Source organism: Apis laboriosa, unplaced genomic scaffold (assembly GCF_014066325.1).
Source record: "Apis laboriosa isolate Shangri-la unplaced genomic scaffold, ASM1406632v1 scaffold11_cov152, whole genome shotgun sequence".
Classification (NCBI taxonomy): Eukaryota; Metazoa; Arthropoda; class Insecta; order Hymenoptera; family Apidae; genus Apis; species Apis laboriosa.
This window is the reverse complement of record NW_025221020.1, coordinates 5095442-5112689: the sequence shown is the minus strand read 5'-3', so window position 1 is coordinate 5112689 and position 17248 is coordinate 5095442. Positions and strand designations below refer to the sequence as shown.

General features: G+C 32.9%; 3 protein-coding genes across 4 annotated transcripts; 2 read left to right on the top strand and 1 right to left on the bottom strand.

The window, feature by feature from the left end:
- Positions 1-137: 137 nt before the first annotated feature.
- On the bottom strand, positions 138-1797 carry LOC122718053 (SUMO-activating enzyme subunit 1). Its single transcript, XM_043942730.1, has 6 exons — positions 1658-1797; positions 1291-1462; positions 971-1227; positions 695-876; positions 461-593; positions 138-385 (listed from the first exon to the last, which is right to left on the bottom strand). The coding sequence occupies exons 1-6, from the start codon at positions 1753-1755 to the stop codon at positions 223-225; spliced, it is 1005 nt and encodes a 334-aa protein (XP_043798665.1). The 5' UTR covers positions 1756-1797; the 3' UTR covers positions 138-222.
- Positions 1798-2076: 279 nt separating this feature from the next.
- LOC122718034 (protein C12orf4 homolog) lies at positions 2077-6045 on the top strand. The gene is made up of 10 exons (XM_043942695.1): positions 2077-2206; positions 2960-3508; positions 4031-4252; positions 4324-4527; positions 4594-4709; positions 4802-4938; positions 5035-5155; positions 5234-5352; positions 5436-5561; positions 5662-6045. The coding sequence occupies exons 2-10, from the start codon at positions 3003-3005 to the stop codon at positions 5773-5775; spliced, it is 1665 nt and encodes a 554-aa protein (XP_043798630.1). The 5' UTR covers positions 2077-2206; positions 2960-3002; the 3' UTR covers positions 5776-6045.
- A 1345-nt stretch (positions 6046-7390) lies between these two features.
- LOC122718040 (toll-like receptor 4) lies at positions 7391-10441 on the top strand. 2 transcript variants are annotated; one of them, XM_043942717.1, is made up of 5 exons: positions 7391-7527; positions 7986-8342; positions 8411-9003; positions 9267-9510; positions 10187-10441. In XM_043942717.1, exons 1-5 carry the CDS (start codon positions 7450-7452, stop codon positions 10190-10192), a joined length of 1278 nt encoding a protein of 425 aa, XP_043798652.1. In that variant the 5' UTR covers positions 7391-7449; the 3' UTR covers positions 10193-10441. The 2 variants fall into 2 exon arrangements, with proteins under 2 accessions (XP_043798652.1, XP_043798643.1); XM_043942708.1 differs by having other exon boundaries at positions 9267-10441.
- Positions 10442-17248: the final 6807 nt, after the last annotated feature.

The following is a 17248-nucleotide window of genomic DNA, read 5'->3' as shown; positions in this document are numbered from 1 at the left end:
ACTTTTTGGAATTATTTATAAATATTGGTTTTACATTGAAGAATAAATCATAAAGGAAAATAGTTGTAAACACAGTAGTATTTTTTATTTTTGATAATTAATTTATTCTTTTTTTTTTTTTTTTTTTTTTTTTTGTAAGAAACATGGACTGAATAATTATGAAAATAATAATCCTGACAATTAATATAAAAAGGTATTTCGACATACCATCCTGCAAAAAAATTATTGACCCAATCTCAAAATTTTTCCACACAAAGTATCTGGATTAAAAAGGAATAAATTATTATGTGGAGCACCTTTTTGTGAAACCGTTTTAATTATCTCTTGAGCCATAATGCCTCCAACAATAGCACAAACTGGACTAACTTGAGCATATATATCACCTCTGAAATTTTTAAATTTATTTTTAAATAAATTGAAAATTTAATATTTTATATATAACGTTTTTATAAATACGTACTCGACTAAATGATTTATTTTATCCTCAAGATCAAATTTTTTAATAATTGTAGAAGCTTCAACTTTAAATTTTTCAGAACCTCTTTCACTAGGAGATGGATCTTTGCCATATTTTTCACGATAATTGAGCATTACTATAGATGAAAAAAAAAAAAAAAAAAAAAAAGAAAAAAACATAATGTAAAAGAAGTTTAATTTCTTATTAGAAGAGAATTTATTATTAGGAAACACTTACTTAGTAACATATAATATATTTCTGAGTCTTTAGGAAGAGAAGATTTTGCAACATTTAAAATTGATTTAAAAGGTACAAAGGTATCTACATGTTTTTCGGTTACAGTTATGTTTTCAAATTTTTCCTTTTGCATAGGTTCACCACTTTCTGAGATTTGTACTTTTTTAGTTTGTACTACATCTCTGGAAAATAAAATGGTTTCAATTTATTATGAATTCATTTAATAAATTAAATTAATAAAATAATGTTCTAGACAATGTTTAGAAATTTACTTACTCTACATATTCATGAGTCATTAAATCAGCAAAAGTATAACCTAACGTTCCCCATACATCTCCAGTAAAAAACTTCACATTATGCTTTCTACATGCTTCATTAATTTTATTTATTTGTGTAATGGTACATTGTGTTGCACAAACAACATCAAAGTTACTAAAATATGTGTCTGGTTTATCATCAATATTAGATGTGTCTGCTTCGATGTTAACCATAGAATTTAAATTTTGTGCCCTTTGTATAGATGCCTCAGCTCTCTAAGAATATAATGTCTTTAATGTGAATAATATATCTTTCTATATTTAATTTTGTTTACTTACATTCTTTTCTATTAATTCTTTGGGTGTTAAAAATTGTGAACATCGATCTTCAATTGTGACATTTCTATGATCTAAAAATGTAACTGATTTAACACCTGCTAAAATGATATTTTTTGCTATTTCTGCTCCAAAGCCATTTAAGCCTATTAATAAAATTTTTGCTGCTCGTAATCTGTAATATTATTTAATATTATAAATCAATTTCAAAAGATATAAGTTAAATATTTATATAACTGATTAAATGATTACTCTAAAATAATCATATAAAGAAATATTACTAATATTTTTTCAATTAATTTTATAAAATTGAAATATATATTACTTTATGACTTTAAAATTTTTAGAGGTTAGATTACACTATACTTGCCGTTTTTGTGATTCTAAACCCCACAATCGAATTTGTCTATCATATAACTCAGCTTCATGATCTGTTAATTCTACACTTTGATTTTTATCTTCAACCATGTTAAAATATTCGATTTAATATTGAAACTTTATTACCGCCAAAATCACGTTCTAAAATTATGCCGACCGGTGTAGTTCGCAAATAATAGCCAACATTATAATATATTAATTCAAATAGTAGAAAGTTTATTACACAATATTTATTATTTTTTAATAGACAGTAAATTATAGTATTTTATAAAATGAATTTTTTTACAAAGATTTTTTTTATTAATTTTATATTTTCGAAATATAATGTAACAAGAAATGTATTTTTTAAATTCTATGATATAGATTCATGTTGGACAAACTGTTAATTAAATGTGGGCGTCAAAGATTTTCTGCAAGTGTTATGTGCGAATTCCATCTGTTTCTTTAAAATGTTTTATTCAAAACAAAGCAAAAGCGAGTTTTCCAAATGAAAATAGATAATTCGACAAGGCAAATAGAAACAAGAAAATAAAGATATCTTGCAAGTATAATTTTCAAAATTTAGGTTAAGTTATAAATAAAGAAATATAAAAGATATATTAATTTATTTTCATATTTATTTAATTTATATATGTGTATTTTCAAATATATTTATATTGAATAGAATTATTAAAACTATTATCTTGTAATCTTAAATCGTTTATTCAACAAAAAACGTATATTAAAACAATTATTTATATATATAAACAAAACAATAATTTTTCTATCAGTATTCTCGTACGTTCTCATACGTATTAAAAATTATAAAACGAATATCTTATTCTTGCGTAAATAATATATATATATATATATATATATATAATAATATATATAAGTGTAGAATATAAATTTTTTTAATTATATCAAAATCTTTTTGCATGTTTTTAATTGGCTTTTTATAAAAATAATTTTAAATTTGCGTTTGATAGCAAAGTTTATCTAAAAGTCAAATCAAAAGTTATTACAATTAATATATGAAAATAATTGTTTTTAATAGAATGTAGATAAAAAGTGCAATCAGAAATATTTCTCAGTTTATCATTTATCTTATGAACTGAATGTTATGAAAATTGACCTCTGAATAATATTGGCTAAAAAAAAAAATAAAATTGATCTTTCTTATTATCATAATAATCAAGCACATATAAAATATGTCTAATTTATTTTTCTTTATTATTATTACTTACATTTTAAAAATACCTATTATTAAGTGTTACATAAATTTAACACTAATTTATTTTATTTAAAAAAATAGATATATAAATTATATAATATAATGAAAAATTGTTTCAAAAGATATGAATATGCCTGAGGAAGAATATGTGGAGAAAACATATATATATAAATTTCCAACGTGTACTACAAATCAAGAATATGTATTAGAAATACCATTAAAAATACCATACCATGGTTCTATCAAGGAACTTATGCATCGTATAATGTCATCTTTTAAATTACCATGTTATGTGGAATCAGATTTATTGAAATCATTGGAAAACACTATTAAAACATTAACATTAGAATTTTATGATGAAAAAGCAGAAAAAGATCTTGAAAATGCAAAATCAGGAACATTAGATATTGAAGATATTATAAGAAATTGGGAAAAATCTTATAAACAAAAGACAGTAGAATATGCTGATCCTATTGGAACTACAGATGAAGAATTATTTGCTGCTGCATACCACAGATTAGTACATTCTCCATCATTAGAACCTATTCTTCAAGCAGAACATAAATTTGGAAGAGATGTAACCGAAGTTATTCAGATGAGAGATACACATTATGAACAACTCACTCAAAAGTCAGTATTAATATTGATCTTATTATAAAAAATGCTTTTTATATTTTTTTCTTATTTTTTTTTTTTATTTATATATCATATTAAAATCCAGATATTAATGTTTTGTAATATATATAATCATATATGTAATATAAATCATTTTATCATTTTTAGCATTATGTATGACATTTATATATAGATTAGTGACAAGCTTAATATAAGCAATTGTTTTTTTTTTTATAATACAATCATTTAATCACTATTGCAAATTTTTTTCACAATTCTATGATTAACATGCATGTTATTTAATATCATTTAAAAGATATAAAAATTTGCATAAAAATAATATTTCTCTGATGCAAATAATAGAAAAATCTCAAATATATTTTTAAGCATTAAAAATTATCTAATTTACAACTTTGTAAAAATAATTGTCTTAATATTTTTTTTGAAACTCAATTAATCATCCTGTCATTATTGTACAAATATGTAAGGAAAAAATGATACAAAGAAATAGAAAGACATCAGTAAAATGAATTTTAGACAAACCGAAGAAATGCGGGTCGCTGTTGAAGCTCTCGAGGCTGGTTCTACTGAAAAATCTATAAATGATATGGCAGGACGACATTTTGAAGAACAAAGTTTATTACAAGGTCATTGGGGATCAAGAGTCGATGCATTGAAATTGGAACAAAGACGGCAATATCGTAATTGGATCATGAGGTTATTGGAAGAACAGCAAACTAACATGTTACCGACTCCAGTGTACGTTTATATAAATAGAACAAATACTCGGATGACATGGATTTGATAATTATAGATCGTGTCACTATTAGGGGTTCTCCAATTCTATCGATGCCACCAATACGACCGGCATTAGACAATTTTGTTCATAGCGAAGAAAAAAATACGGCGGAATATCCTATATTGGAAGAAAGTTTCACCATACATTTAGGTTCTCAAATGAAACAAATGCATAATATAAGAATTTTAACTGGTGATGTTTTAGATTTTTGTAGAACAAAGAAGAGTGAATCTGGGTTAGTAAATGATAAAAAATATTATGATTATTTTATATTTAAATTAAATTTAATTTTTTAAAATAGAATGGATCCAACGCCTCAAAGGCTACAGACTGCTTTAGGATTATATTCTAATGATTTGTGTGGATTAGTATTATTGAGTGATAATCATTTAGGAAGTTATTCGGGAATAACGAAAGGTAATGCAATTACTTTGTATTGAAATAACAAATACTTATTAAAAATATTTTTTGATTATATGTAATTAACAATATTAATAATTTTTTTCTAGAATTATGTTCGATATGTCAATTAACGACAGAATTTCATTTTCCACCGATTGATGAACAACTGGAAAAAATAAGAGAGGATGTGAAAGATGCAGTTGCATGGAGACAAGCTCATCATAAAGAAACAAACGAATCTCAAGTAAACAGAAATTAATTAAAATAATTCGATATTTTTTTCAATTTTTTTTTTTTTTTTTTTTTTTTTATACTAAATCCACCAATATATTTTTTATAGACTAAAAGATCAACAGGTAGCAAGAGTTTACAAACAGGTGATGTTTATATTACAAGGCATTCAAATTTAGCACAAGTCCATGTAATTTTTCACATGGTAGTGAACGATTCGTTACGATCTGGTAAATAATAAGTATATTTTTTCTGTTATTGATTTTTTAATTTGATAATAATTCTTATTAATTTATGTAAATTTACAGGCGATATCAATTCGAGGCATCCGGCTATTTTAGGATTACGAAATATTTTAAAAACTGCTTGCTGTAATGATGTGACTACATTAACTATCCCTATACTCCTCGTTCATGAAATGTCGGAGGTCTAATATTTTGATAAAGAATCAGATTTTTTTATTTATATTTTCTTTATTAAAAAATATATTGATTTATTTTATTATTTCAGGATATGACTGTTGCGTGGTGTACAAAAAGAGCAGAACTTGTATTTAAATGTGTGAAAGGATTTATGATAGAAATGGCATCTTGGGGTGGTGCTGAATTAAAGAATCTTCAATTTCTAGTACCTAAGGTGAAATGAATTATAAAAATATTAAAAAAAAAAAAAAAAAAAAAAGAATTATCGCTCTGTTTAATTAAGATTTCCTGAAACAAATATTAATATTTTTTAGGGTATGTCAGAGGAAGTATTCGGTACTCTAGCCACAATGTTACCGAGCATATTCCGAGTATCAAATCCATTGGTGTTTAAAGCAACGAGCACACCTCAAACTCCAAAAAAGTGAATGAACTTCTTGTCATTGTTATCGTACACGCGTCAAAAATATTGAAATATTTATTATTATATATCACATATCATGGCGGCAATAAATCGTCGCAAACGCTAACAAGATATGATCCCGTGAATAAATGCCTGACTTTTAAAGAATTGTTTCATTTATATTATACATATTATTCATGCGATATTTTTCATTAACAGATAAACCAATACTATTTATTGTACAATAAGTTCAAATATGCTATTCTTCTTAGTAAATTAAATTAATTTTTCATTGACTAATATTTTAAATAGATAAAATGTAAATGCAAAGATAAACGGATAATATGTAAATATCTGTTACTCGTAAATATCATTTTTAAAATATCATATAAGAAATGTAATATAAGCATAAAACTTCTGATAAAAGATAGATCTATTAAATGGCATTTTTATGCATCTATAATTATAACAATTTGTAATAGCTTTAGAAAAAAAAAAAAATATTCCGACATGATCTTTGAAAATAAAAAGATTTCGATTTCATAAAGAAAAAAAATCAGTAATGGTAAAATATGAAAAAAACAATTCACATTATCAATACAAAATAAGAAAAAACATTGAACTTTATATTAATTGCAATAAAACAAATATAGCACAATGTATTATCGTAGTTATATAGATAACCGTGTAGAATATGGAAACTCGTCAGATATGGTTCGACATTTCCGTTGACTTGTCCAATAATTAGTGCATCGCGTTCGAGTATAATGATATTAATGGTGCATCACTGTATTATCCTAACTATATTTGTCTTTCTTTTATCCATTACTATTCTTCCATCGCTGAGTATCGCTGACGGGATGTCTGCCGATATCATAATGCGAATATAAATTAATTGAAAAAATATATACAGTGATTAAGAGAAGAGAAAAAAAGACAAACAAGAATAAAATCTCGTTTTATTAAAAAATTGGTCGAAAACCGATTAATACAGTGCACATCTCGCGAATCAATTTAAACTACAAAAAATATTTTTCTCATTAACAAATGTGTTGTGCGAATCATTGGTGTGTGATGTCAAGAATTTTTTATTAAGAAATAACGTTATAAAATATTGGAAGACATTCAACAAAGGATATATAATATTGTAAAAATTGAATTTAATGAACCACTTCTATTGGATTTTTCATAATATACTTAGAAAATATCAGTAAATCATCGGCTATCTAAAAAACTGTACAATTCAAAAATATCGATGACGTGACTCTTTTATTTTCAATCAAATTTATCGCAAACAAAGATTACTTTCTGCATAGTGTGAAGAAGAAGAGACGGTAGATACGAATTTCATTAAATCATTTAAATTGTATAATAATTTACATTTAATGTTTTCCAAAGTATAAGAAAATATAAAAGTGAATAATGCGAAGATTTCCATAAAATTATAAAATCAGGCTATTGCGAAAAGAGGCAATCGGTCAAGCAACTGCATCAGAATGCGAAACTCCTTCTGATCCCCCCTCAATTGGGTATTGTAATCGTAAGCAGAGTATGCCACGAATGAATTCGTTGCCATTCCAGTGGATCATTGTATGAGAGATATAGTTGAAACTAGCCGGCCTCAGCGTGATCAATTCAAACGAAATCGAAGTCGCATCGCACTTGTTTGTATATTAAATAATCATCAATTACCTGCACAATGTGGTTTGGAGTTATTACGACTTTCTTATTTGTTTTCACTCTTAATTGCTTCATTAATTATTTAAACGCGATAACGGTAGGTATATATATATATAATTTTTTAATTTTCAGTTTAATAATCGTTTGGTGACAATTTTTTTTAAACGTGTAACAAAAAAATTATCCCTTGACACGTTATCATTTATTTATGTATGCATTGTCTTGCATATTTTTAATTTTGTACTTATAATATTTGTATCTGACACGAATAACGACTTAATAATTATTTGATAATAATTATAATAATTTAGATTACAATTTATCATTAATGGATGATTTTTTTTTTAATATATTATCATATAATACATAATATAATACATCGTGTAATATATCGCGATTTGAAATTTTAAATTGTAATGGCACTTACTATAATATCATGGCGGAGATTTGTCTTTTCGCGCCTTTCATAGTTGGAAGAAATAACACATAATGATTTAATAAATGTAGAACACTTTTCCAAATTTTAATTTTTTCTTTTTTTTTTTCTTATTTTAGGTGGATCTGTCCAATCGTGGCTTGAAGAAAGAAGTGTTTTTCATGAACATTCAATCAACGATCAGATTGCAAGATGTCACCGATCTTATTCTTCGAAATAATGAATTTGACAGTTTTCTTGATTGTTCCACTAATCTTGAGAACTTAAGAACACTAGATTTGTCTCAAAATCATCTTCAACGATTCTTTTTTCTTTGTAAAGATGAATATAATTTGCAAGTGTTAAACGTCAGTCATAACAGGCTCGAATACATCGACGACAACGCCTTGAACGACCGAATTCCGAAGCTCAAAATACTCGATCTCTCATGGAACAAATTGTCAGTCGTTAACGAAACTATGTTGGCACATTTCAAAGTAACTATTTCGTATTTCTATAATATATCAGTAAAGAAAATATATTACAAACGACTTATATTTTTCAGGTTTTAGAATATCTTTCGTTAGCGAACAATCCAATCAATGATGGGATTCATGAAAACGCTTTCTGGAATTTAACAGCGTTACGATATTTGAATTTAAGAAATGTCTCGTCATTTCATTTTACATGGGATTTTTTCAAAACACTAAATAACTTATCCAGTTTAGATTTATCGCAAAATCCTATCTGTGTAATCCCATTATTACCAGTCAATTTGGAAGAACTCGATTTATCCAACACTCAAATATCACGATTGCAAGGTGTTTATTTACCGAGATTACGAGAATTAAAATTGAATAACATGAAACAACTAAAAGAATTAATTCTTAATGATTTTGAAAACTTAACGAGTTTAGAAATACTATCTTTAGATGGGTCGAAAAAATTAATGTTTTTAAAAATGTTCCCATATAACGACCATCTTTTACCGCGACTGCAACGCCTCTCGGTGGCTGATTGTAGTTTGAAAACGTTGGAATATAACCTCATGCCGATAATAAAGAGAACACCAATTTTGAATTTGGAGAATAATTTTTGGAACTGCGATTGTAAAATGCAGTGGCTTAATATGTTGAACACGACAAGTCGTGACATTAAGTAAGTAAAATTTCTTCAATATGGAGAATTAATTTTCATTCAATAATATTAAATAACCAAATGTTTCGAAGAACTTAGCACAGATGTCACTGCTAATACAATAATTATTTCAATTATCAAGTTTCAATATATTAATATAGTTGAAAATTTTTTTTAAGTAATTTTAACATAATATTTAACAATTTATTATGCAATTTTTAATATTCAAAGAGCTTGAACTTAATTTGTTGTTTGAAAAATTTCTAAATAATTCCGTTCATCAGGTGCATTACTCCTATTCAACACGCCAACAAACAACTAAGCACGATACCAAGTTACGAACTCGAATGTGAGAACGAGTCATCGATATTTCATCCAGTATTGTGGGCTTGTATTTTTATATTGATCGTTGCAATTATCTTAGCGATCGGCTTCTTCGTGTTGAGACGACCGCTCGGGCACTGGGGCATTAGGAAGAATCGGGACACTGTCACCTATACGAATGTCGACGAATCCTCAAACGATTTGGTGAGAATTCTGGCGGTCGGTGAGACGGTCGAACGAAATGAGGAGTGAACAAATATAAGAGAGGCGAAATATTAGAAATGTATTACGTTAGAAAGAAGCGATACAGTTTCACGATGGAGAAACAAATTGATATTTAAGAATTAGATTTAATTTTATAATTATCAATCGAAATATTCCATCGAATTATAATTTCGTAAAAATTAACGTACAGTGTGTTTCGAAATTAGAAGCCATAGCTCTTGTTTCGAGTCAAATGAATATTGCAATTGAATTATTGCAAAGTATCAAACGTATAAATTATTCTTTCAAGGAACGATACATTTTTTTGAAAAAAATTAAAATAATACATTCATAATCCACCATAGAAGAATTTCTTTCAGAAGTTAATCTAATCCACGAGAAGATATTAATTGGGAGGCGTCAAAGTATGAAATCGCACGTGTCACTGACATTTTGAACTTTCCAGATATCGATATCTCGCAAGAAAGTTCGCGAACCTTTATCAATTAACGCTCTCCCTCCAATAAACTTCGATCGATCGTTAAAACAAATTTGCATATGTTTGAAATAAATTTTGAAATATCCTGTACGGTTAATTTTCAATACCTTATTTTTTTTATACCGCGGTATAACAAGCAAAATGACGAGAATTAACGATGTCTTCATATATAAATAGATTTAACGAGTAACATTGTACAGCGGGTGAGCATCAATAGGCTTTGTGTCGAATCGCCACGCGTCGAAAACGCGGAAAAACGAGGCGTAAATAGAGGAGGCAACGTTACAACCCGATTCTAGTGCATCCCTTCGAACCTCGAAACAGCGTAGCAACCCTCTCGAGTGCTCGGGCATCGCCTGGAGTGCGCGAACCAACACAATGTGGGGGCCTGCCTCTTTTCTTTGAATCGAATAAAACGTCTTTTTGTCGGCATGTATCGACGTGTATTTTTCGAAACCCTTTACTAACCTCTTCTCATCGATTGCGAAACGAAATGTCCGCGCCACAAAAGGGAATAGATACAAAGCGGTCGATGGCTCATTTCCTCTGAAAGATCCGCCGCATGGCGGAGCACCGATTCCACGCACCGACGAATTCGCGGTGTGGACCTCTTTCTTCACCTTTTCTTCTTTTCTTCATTCGATCAAGAAATTAATCGAAATGTTACGAGACCACCTCTGCTCTTTGCGACCACTCGGAGAATAGCTTTGGGAAAGATCGATGTGGGTCGAAGTTAGAAGAGTCAATGGTGAAAAGTAATTGTTTGTTGTTATTATTATTATTATTATTATTATTATTATTATTGGAGCAAAGATGAAAAAAGAATTTCGAAGAAATGTATAAGAAACTTTTGATTTACAGATAATTATTACCACTATAACGTTCCATTTAATTAATAATTTAATGTATTATCTCCGCTATGTATCGAGATTGTACGATATATTGTATTCGAATCATCAAAATCCAATGTGAAAATCTTTCGAAGATCAATTTTGAGGAGAAGAAAAAATGATTGTGATCGATACAGTTTGTTGCGCGAATTACGTATAAAGATTCGACGACACGAGGCTCGAATCCTGTGTTCGAGACGTGCACTTTGTTCCTAAAGGGAGTGCGAATATTGACGAAGCAGAGGACGAACGAACAAATGGTGCTATGAAGATCGTCAGTTTCCATGACGTGCATCGTGATCGCGTGCGATGTAGCGATCAGCTTTTGTACCGAAGTATGATCTTCCTACGGGAAGCCTATTGGGTTACGACCTCGGACCGAGAGCCTTCCATATGGAAGGAGCGCATTACACGCCATCGACGTGTGTCATCGATTTTAACATTGTCAACATTGTTAACATTGTCAAAATTATAATTTTCATTCACAAGCAAGAAAGTAAGTAAGTAAGTAAGTAAGTAAATTTAAAAATATCAAGTATACATGTATATATTTGATATTCGTGTTTACCGTGAATATAATTGAGTATCTTGAAGAGATACGAGGAATAAAATACGAAGAAGTCGCAAGAGATAGTAATTTATATTTGCAATTTTTGCGAGTGGAAAAATGATAATTGGTATCGGTAATTAACGACGATATTAAAACACGTTTATTCGTAAAAATAATTGCCACGAGTAGTGGATAAGTAACACTCGATCACATTTCTCTCTCCTTCTTATAATTGGAACTCCACTTGTGAAATCCATTGAAGATCTATCTACGCGTGTATATCTGTTTAAAAGAGAAAAAAAGCACGAATTCGAAGAAATCAATCGATCCCATGATAATCAAAACGTTAACTAAAATTTGTTCGAACAATTGGAATCCCGTATTAATCTGCCCGCAGAACACGTACACCGTTCATAACAACAATAACAACAACAGACGCGTGAAAAATCGTGGTACCAAGTTGCGGGTGGTTCCACGCGAAAGACAAGACGAGAATCAGGGGCCTGGTCCCGATTATACCGATCCGCGCTCAATGGAACATTTGTGGAACTCTTTTTTTCGATATTCCGGACACGGTCCATGGACGGAACGGGAGAGGATGGTGGAAGTTTTACTCCGGCGATATCGAGTGTCCGTAATTCGAGATCGAATCCGTGCGAGCCAATTTGGCGAGCCAACGGAAAAATAATACACCGCCTACCAGCGTCGACGAGGCACGGGATGTCGCGAGGAAGAGGCCGTGCGCGGAGAGGCGAATTTTAACGGTCAACGTAAAACACGTGGGCAGGCAGCCCTGAGTATATCGGGGATATCGTGTTTCCGGCCAAGTAAATACGAGATCCTCCCTTAAGACGCCTCGATAGCCCTGCCGATATTTTCGACGAGGAAAAAGAAAGAGGAGGGTGGGGGGAGAGAAGAAGAAAAAGAAAAGAGAGAGAGAGAGAGAGAGAGAGAGAGAGAGAGAGAAAAGTGGTGTACAAAGATGGTCGGAAATGATTGGAGGAATCGAGAGGAAAGATAAATTCGAAGGAAAAGGGGGATGATGGTTCGCTCGATGGAACCGTGTCGTTCGTTCTTTTTTTTTTTCTTTTTTATTCGACATCGAATCTCGGTTCTATATACACGTATAGAAGGTTAATCAAACGCGTACACGGCTTACTTAGCACTCGGTGAAACGTATTTTCGAAATATCACACTTTCCATTACGATTCGTTAAGCCGGTGCTCTTGCATTAACTAAGCTGACCTGCTAATTACCGTACCTCCGATAGTTCGCCCCGTTTCCTTTCTCCTCTCGTTTCCCTCCCGTTTCCTCCGACATTCCGCCTACTGTTTGAAACGACGACCGAGGCCGCCGGAAACGCGGAAAAAAAAAAAAAAGGAACTGCCGCGACGGCTTCGAGCCGAGCGCAGAGCGAGAGAAAAAGAGAGAGAGAAAGAGAGAGAGAGAGAGAGAAGAGGTTCGACGCAACGAGAGATCGNTTTTTTTTCTTTTTCTTTTTTTTTTTTTTTTTTTTTCATTCCATTCCTTCGTGCCGTTGTACTACTTCGTCGAAAGGATAAAAGAGATTTGTTTATTCGAAGATTTTTTTAAATCTAAGATTTGAAAGATCACGTTTTTAGCGAATAGCCATAGCGATGATTTAAAAGATTTCGCATCAGATATACGATGATGATTATTGTTCGTTTCTCCCTTTCTTTTTTCTCTTTCTTTCCGCATATCCGCGCTCCTTCCTCTCTTTCATTAATCATATTTGATTGGATTACAAACAAGATAAGCGATTGTTCGTAAGTCCAAAGGATATACGTTTATCTATGGTAATAGAAGAAGAATTATGGGCGAGATGATTAATTATCTTCGGTTTGTGGAGCACACTTTGTACAGTTTTTAAAGAAATTAAATATTTTCCCATCCTTTCTAACATCCTCCTCACCAATCTGATTAAAATCCAAACAAACACCAGCATAACACCAACACATACCATAATACACATTATACACGTTACAACTTCCTAACTACATTCTTCAAACTTTCTTCAATTCTCCAATCACACTACTAACTCGCATTTTACGCATAAAAAAAGAAATATTGAAACCGAGCTACTATAAAACCCACGAAAAATTTCTTCCAAAATATTCTTCAAAAAATTTCTTCAAAATATTCCAAAAATACCCGCATAAGTATTCAAACATACACATTCACACAGAACTCGAAATTTTTTTCAAACACATTCCTCCTATCGCTGCTCTATCCTCCAACCTATTTTCCTACGCTTCAAAAAAAAAAAAAAGAAGAAGAAGAAGAAACATTATGGACGAGACGAATTTTGTCATGAATCGACAAAAGCGAGAATTCGAATGGTGTCGAAGGGTGTCGAAAATATCGGGGTCGCGCTCTTTTTTTTTTTTTCTTTTCTTTTTTTTTTTTTTTTTTTTTTTCTGACGAAGAAAGAGCGGAACGGCGCGGCTCGGTTTAGCGTGCGGCGATTTTTGGCGTTCCGGGGTTTTATCTGATTAAACCAACATAGAAACACGGGGTTACGCGTGTAAGCTTCCCTTGCCATCATCCATGGGGGAACGGGGCGAACAAATGAATAATGAAAATAAAACCCACGATGGTATCGGTAAGCACCACGGGATTACACACGCATCAGCGCGCCCGCGATGAACTTACTTACACATTATGGAGCTCCCTCTCTCCCCGCCCCCTCCCCTCCCCCGTGAAGAGAGCGAGACTCTCGGTGTACTGTACAGCGGCTACTTAGAGACGCGTGCACACGCGCTCGTTTAAGCGCGTACGTTACGCGCGCCGGCAAAGAAAACACACATTTCCCCCCCCCCCCCTGCCTTCTCCGAGATTTAAAAATCAGGGATTCCGCGGTTACCTATTTGCGCTGTTGCAAATGGTAGTTTTCCCTTGTGCAAGTTCTCTAACTCGGGAAATCGTAGATGGAGGAGAGTAGATGTACGTATGTGGTATTGTCGATAATAATTGTTACGCGTTGCTTTAACCAGCTTTTGAAATTATGCACTAATTCATAGTTTAAATCCTTACACTTTTTCGTTACAATATTAGAACAATGACACGAGTGGAGGAAATGATATTAATACGAAAATTGCATTATTATATCTAATAGGTTTTCATCGTTTAGGAAAAAAAATATGCCGATCCTTTTATCGAAGTTTAACTTTGTTTAACTTTGTTTAACGCGAAATTTCTTCGAGATCACCGATAATGAAAATGGAAAATTCATACGATTGCTAATTCTGAATTAGAATAGAATTTGGGAGAACTTGTGTTCCCTTCAAGATCGAGTGAAATTAAATCTGTAGAAATTCCATTGGATTAAAAGTAACGGTTCGCGGTGTAAAGGAAAAATTATTTTCACACGAATCGGGGTGCATTTAAATACACGTTCCCTTTTGTGAGAGTGTCCGTTTACGGTGTAAATGTCGCGGCCTCTAATGGTCGGCCGCGTCCTGCTTTCCCGGATACTCCGATTATGCCAAGGTGTGAACTTACGAGGCGAATAGCCGATGGTGGTGGCACAAAGGTAAAGTCCCCACAGGGCAAGCCGCTTACGATCAATACCTCGATCCTTGGATCTCTCGCCTCGCCTGCCTCTCCTCTCTCAACGCCCAACGACCGAAAGTGTCCATTCGACGGCGCACAATGCCAAATGGACGGAATATGCTTCTTAAATACCCAACGGGCACTTCTCGGGGATGAGAGGCTCCCTCAAGCTTCGGCAATTCAGGCCGAGGCACGTTCCGCCCCGCGAAATAATATCGCAACGAGAATCGAATTCGAATTCGCCGAGACGCGACCCGTCGTTTCCGCATCCGTCAAATCTTCCTCCTCCATCTCTCCATCCTTCGTTTTTTTTCATCGCGTGGATATATCCGGAATATATTTTCCACTCGTGCGTATTTTTCAAAGATTCAAAAAGTAATATTATTAAACAAACCGTTTCTGAAATTCTCTTTCGCGAATTCGATGTATTTTAGAATTTAGAAATATTTAGTTTAAGGAGCGTACGTGAGAGTAATCGGTAGATTAAAAACACGCTGTCGAAGAAGTTCGAGAAATTTTATTCGAATTTCGTTCACCACGATCGAAGTCGATGTAAAACACAACAACATAATCTCTTCCAGACGAGTAATATACCTCGGTATACAGTTACACGAACGGTGCACCGTTTCGAAATCTCGTGCAGAGAAAAAGAAAGAGAGAGAGAGAGAGAGAGAGGGAGAGAGATAAAGAGAGATCGTATCGCGACTTTTTCCGCAAGCGAGAGAGGAAAAGCGAAAAGCATCGGTCACTAATCCGTATACCCGTGGAATCGTCACGTTCGGCATCGCGACGAACCTTGCTCTCGTCTCCTTTCCACCTTTCGTTTTCCACTTTTGAAGGATCTTCTACACCTGAACCTTCGTAGAAAGAAGAGACCCCTGTTGTATCCTTCGTAATTACTTCCAGATGTGACGTTTGCCAGGTTATAGGGAATATATTCGGGAAACGGCGAGTGTAAGTCGATTTCGGCTTTATTGTCGTTCCTATACAATGCCGTTTTCGCCTCCCTCGAACGACCTGTCGAAACTCGGCAATATCGCCAAGAACCTGTCCGGGATCGGCCTCGTCGCGTGCACGCTTTATACACGAGAATCCTTGGGACCCACTTCAGATCGATAACGTTATTGATCATCCCCGAGTTGTAAACTCGTAAAAAAGGTTTGAACAACAGTTTGGATACGTGCTATTAAGCACCAACGACTCGTTACAGTCGATTTTTAACGGGACGAACAATCTTTTCATCTTTACTACCACCTTCTTTTTGTCGTCAAATGTTGAACGAGAAGTGTGCACTATGTTTTGATAATAACCTTTTCGTATTATTCATTATACATATTCTATGATATATAATGTATAATATATTCGTATAACTTAGAACTTTCTCAATTGGAATTATTAATCGTGCAATAACCGTTCAATATATCCATAGATAATGTCTGTACCTTCTTAATTAGAAAATAACTTGAACAGGATTATTCGAGCGTATTTAATGTGTGCATCGTAAAATACAAATTTTTACGACCTCATTTTCCTCAAAACATAAATACTTTTTATGACTCGCAATTTACTATAAACTCTCTCTCTTTCTCTCTCTATAACAGACGGCAAAGCTCCAAACGAATCTTTTCCCTGTTACAAATCACCAGTCCGCGAGAACGTAGCGTTTGTTATTCCAATCCAAAGATTTGTCCGCGCGAAACCTGTCACCTCCACCAATATTTTCCACCCAATGCATATTTTCGTACGTCGTTGCGTCTTTTTTTTCCCTTTTTTTCTTTCGATCGAAACGAAACAGAGAGAGAAAGAAAGAGAAAAAAAAAATATACTCTACGACTAAATGCACTCGTGAGAAGGTCCGTCTATTCCTGATGCGCGCAAGGGTGGCACTCGTCACCCGGGACGAGAGACGGGTCCCGGACGGGATCGGCGAGTGCAACGGCGCCACGAGCGCGAGAAGACGATGAAGAAGCGCAGGAAGTGGAACTCGATCTCGAGCCGGGCAAATACGTTTGGGGCTGTTTGTTATGTTACATCTTTGCTCGGCGAACGGGGTGGCCTTTTAAAACGCCTTCGTTGTCACTTGGTGTGCCGCTCGTCTCCCTTGGAAACAGGGGCGGCAAAGGGGTCTAAGGCGCTGTCTAATCCTCGAAAAATCCGCGAGCTTTCACGCGGTTCGCCTCTCTCCTCCTCTTCCCTCCTCCCATTATCATCCCACGGATAACAAAC

Excerpts from the sequence above, each read along its gene's own strand:
- LOC122718053 (XM_043942730.1), bottom strand. The coding sequence starts at position 1,755 with ATGGTTGAAGATAAAAATCAAAGTGTAGAATTAACAGATCATGAAGCT. Across the intron at positions 1,228-1,290 it reads AAGAATTAATAGAAAAGAAT|AGAGCTGAGGCATCTATACA; the intron begins GTAAGTAAACAA and ends TTATATTCTTAG. Across the intron at positions 386-460 it reads AAAATAAATCATTTAGTCGA|AGGTGATATATATGCTCAAG; the intron begins GTACGTATTTAT and ends TAAAAATTTCAG.
- LOC122718034 (XM_043942695.1), top strand. The coding sequence starts at position 3,003 with ATGAATATGCCTGAGGAAGAATATGTGGAGAAAACATATATATATAAA. Across the intron at positions 4,253-4,323 it reads AACATGTTACCGACTCCAGT|GGGTTCTCCAATTCTATCGA; the intron begins GTACGTTTATAT and ends TGTCACTATTAG. Across the intron at positions 4,939-5,034 it reads AAGAAACAAACGAATCTCAA|ACTAAAAGATCAACAGGTAG; the intron begins GTAAACAGAAAT and ends TATTTTTTATAG.
- LOC122718040 (XM_043942708.1), top strand. The coding sequence starts at position 7,450 with ATGTGGTTTGGAGTTATTACGACTTTCTTATTTGTTTTCACTCTTAAT. Across the intron at positions 7,528-7,985 it reads ATTATTTAAACGCGATAACG|GTGGATCTGTCCAATCGTGG; the intron begins GTAGGTATATAT and ends TTCTTATTTTAG. Across the intron at positions 8,343-8,410 it reads CTATGTTGGCACATTTCAAA|GTTTTAGAATATCTTTCGTT; the intron begins GTAACTATTTCG and ends TATATTTTTCAG.